The sequence below is a fragment of the Nestor notabilis genome, unplaced genomic scaffold (assembly GCF_000696875.1).
Source record: "Nestor notabilis isolate BGI_N333 unplaced genomic scaffold, ASM69687v1 scaffold3365, whole genome shotgun sequence".
Taxonomy (NCBI): Eukaryota; Metazoa; Chordata; class Aves; order Psittaciformes; family Psittacidae; genus Nestor; species Nestor notabilis.
Window position 1 is genome coordinate 44,567 of NW_009929634.1, and position 1,664 is coordinate 46,230.

Sequence of the window (1,664 nt, forward strand, 5' to 3'; positions counted from 1 at the left end):
GCCCAGAACTGAACACAGGATTCGAGGTGCGGCCTCACCAGTGCCCAGTGCAGGGGATGGTCACTGCCCTGGCCCTGCTGGACACACTATTGCTGGTACAGGCCAGGATGCCATCGGCCTTCTTGGCTGCCACAAGCTGGCTCATGTTCAGTCATCAATCAGCACCCCCAGGTGCTTTTCTGCCAAGCAGCTTTCCAGCCACTCTTCCCCACCCTGGAGCGTTGCATGGGGTTGTCATGGCCCAGATGCAGAACCCAGCACTGAGCATTGTTGAACCTCACACCACTGGCCACAGCCCATTGATCCAGCCTGCCCAGATCCCTCTGCAGAGCCTCCCTATCCTCCAGCAGATCAACACTCCTGCCCAGCTTGGTGTCATCCACAAATTTACTGAGGGTACATTCAATCCCCTCACCCAGATCATCAGTGAAGATGTTAAACAACACTGGCCCTAACACTGAGCCCTGAGGGACACCACTAGTGACCAGTCACCAACTAGATGTGACACCATTCACCACCACTCTTTGGGCTCAGCCATCCAGCCAGTTTCCAACTGAGTGAAGAATACACCTATCCAGGCTATGAGCAGCCAGTTTCTCCAGGAGGACACTGTGGGAGACAATGTCAAATGCTTTACTATCCAAACAATGTCCACAGCCTTTCCTTCATCAACCAGGCAGATCACCTTATCGCAGAAGGAGATCAGGTTGGTCAAGCAGGACCTACCCTTCATGAACGCATGGTTCATGACTGGGCCTGATCCCTCTGTTCTCCTGTACGTGCTTTATGATCTCACTTAGGATAATCTGCTCCATGACTTTCCCCAGCACTGACGCACTGAGCTCAGGCTGACCAGCCTGTAGTTTCCAGGGTCTTCCTTCCTGCCTTTTTGTAGAGAGGCATCATGTTGGCCAACCTCCAATCCTCTGGGACTTTCCCACTAGACCAGGACTGCTGATAGATGATGGAGAGTGGATTAGCAAGCTCCTCTGTCAGCTCCATCAGCACTCTTGGGTGTAACCCATCCAGCCCCATAGATTTGTATACATCTAAGTAGAGCAGGAGATCATAATTTGGTAATACAGAATGCTCTTCAGGAAAGCATCTTCTATCAGCATAGATAACACACACTTCTTGTATAGGAGAAGCAACCCCATCTCACAGTTCTGCATATCTCCCATTACATTGCTCCTGTAACATAAAGATGCTACTAGAACTTACCGATGTACAAAAGATGCAGCTGCATTCCTGAAGAGTAGTCATCTTATCCAAGGAATATTCACAGAGACATAGTTTGCAAGTGAGCAGGGGCTCCAGAGCTAACTCTCCAGCTTCTGACTTGTCAGCTGTCATAGTGTGAGGACAAGCTTCCGCAGAAGAGCCCATTCACTCATTAATGGTCCACTCAGCCTGAAAAGAGAAATCAACAGCTGAAACATCCCACAAGCCATGTAGTCACTTCTCATTGACATCTGAATTTACATATTAGATACATAAAAGCACCTGCACATCCAAATGTACAACTTCAGCATCTCAGTGCCAGTCTCACACTTCAGGCCATCAAAATTTACAAAGAAGGTGTCTGAGAGCTCACCCCCGCAAAAGGCCTGAAACAGGGTTGGGTTCTCAGAGAACATTCCCCTTGCTGGCACAAAGCACCTCAG

At 49.5% G+C, this 1,664-nt stretch overlaps 1 protein-coding gene across 1 annotated transcript in view; it reads right to left on the bottom strand.

Annotated features, from left to right (window-relative positions):
• Positions 1-1,386, bottom strand: part of RNF144B (ring finger protein 144B) — a 31,081-nt gene extending 29,695 nt beyond the window's left edge. Inside the window, exon 1 of the mRNA XM_010015058.1 lies at positions 1,222-1,386. Within this exon, the coding sequence (XP_010013360.1) occupies positions 1,222-1,386 (165 nt within the window). The remainder of the gene's footprint in view (positions 1-1,221) is intronic.
• Between the last annotated feature and the right edge of the window lie 278 nt (positions 1,387-1,664).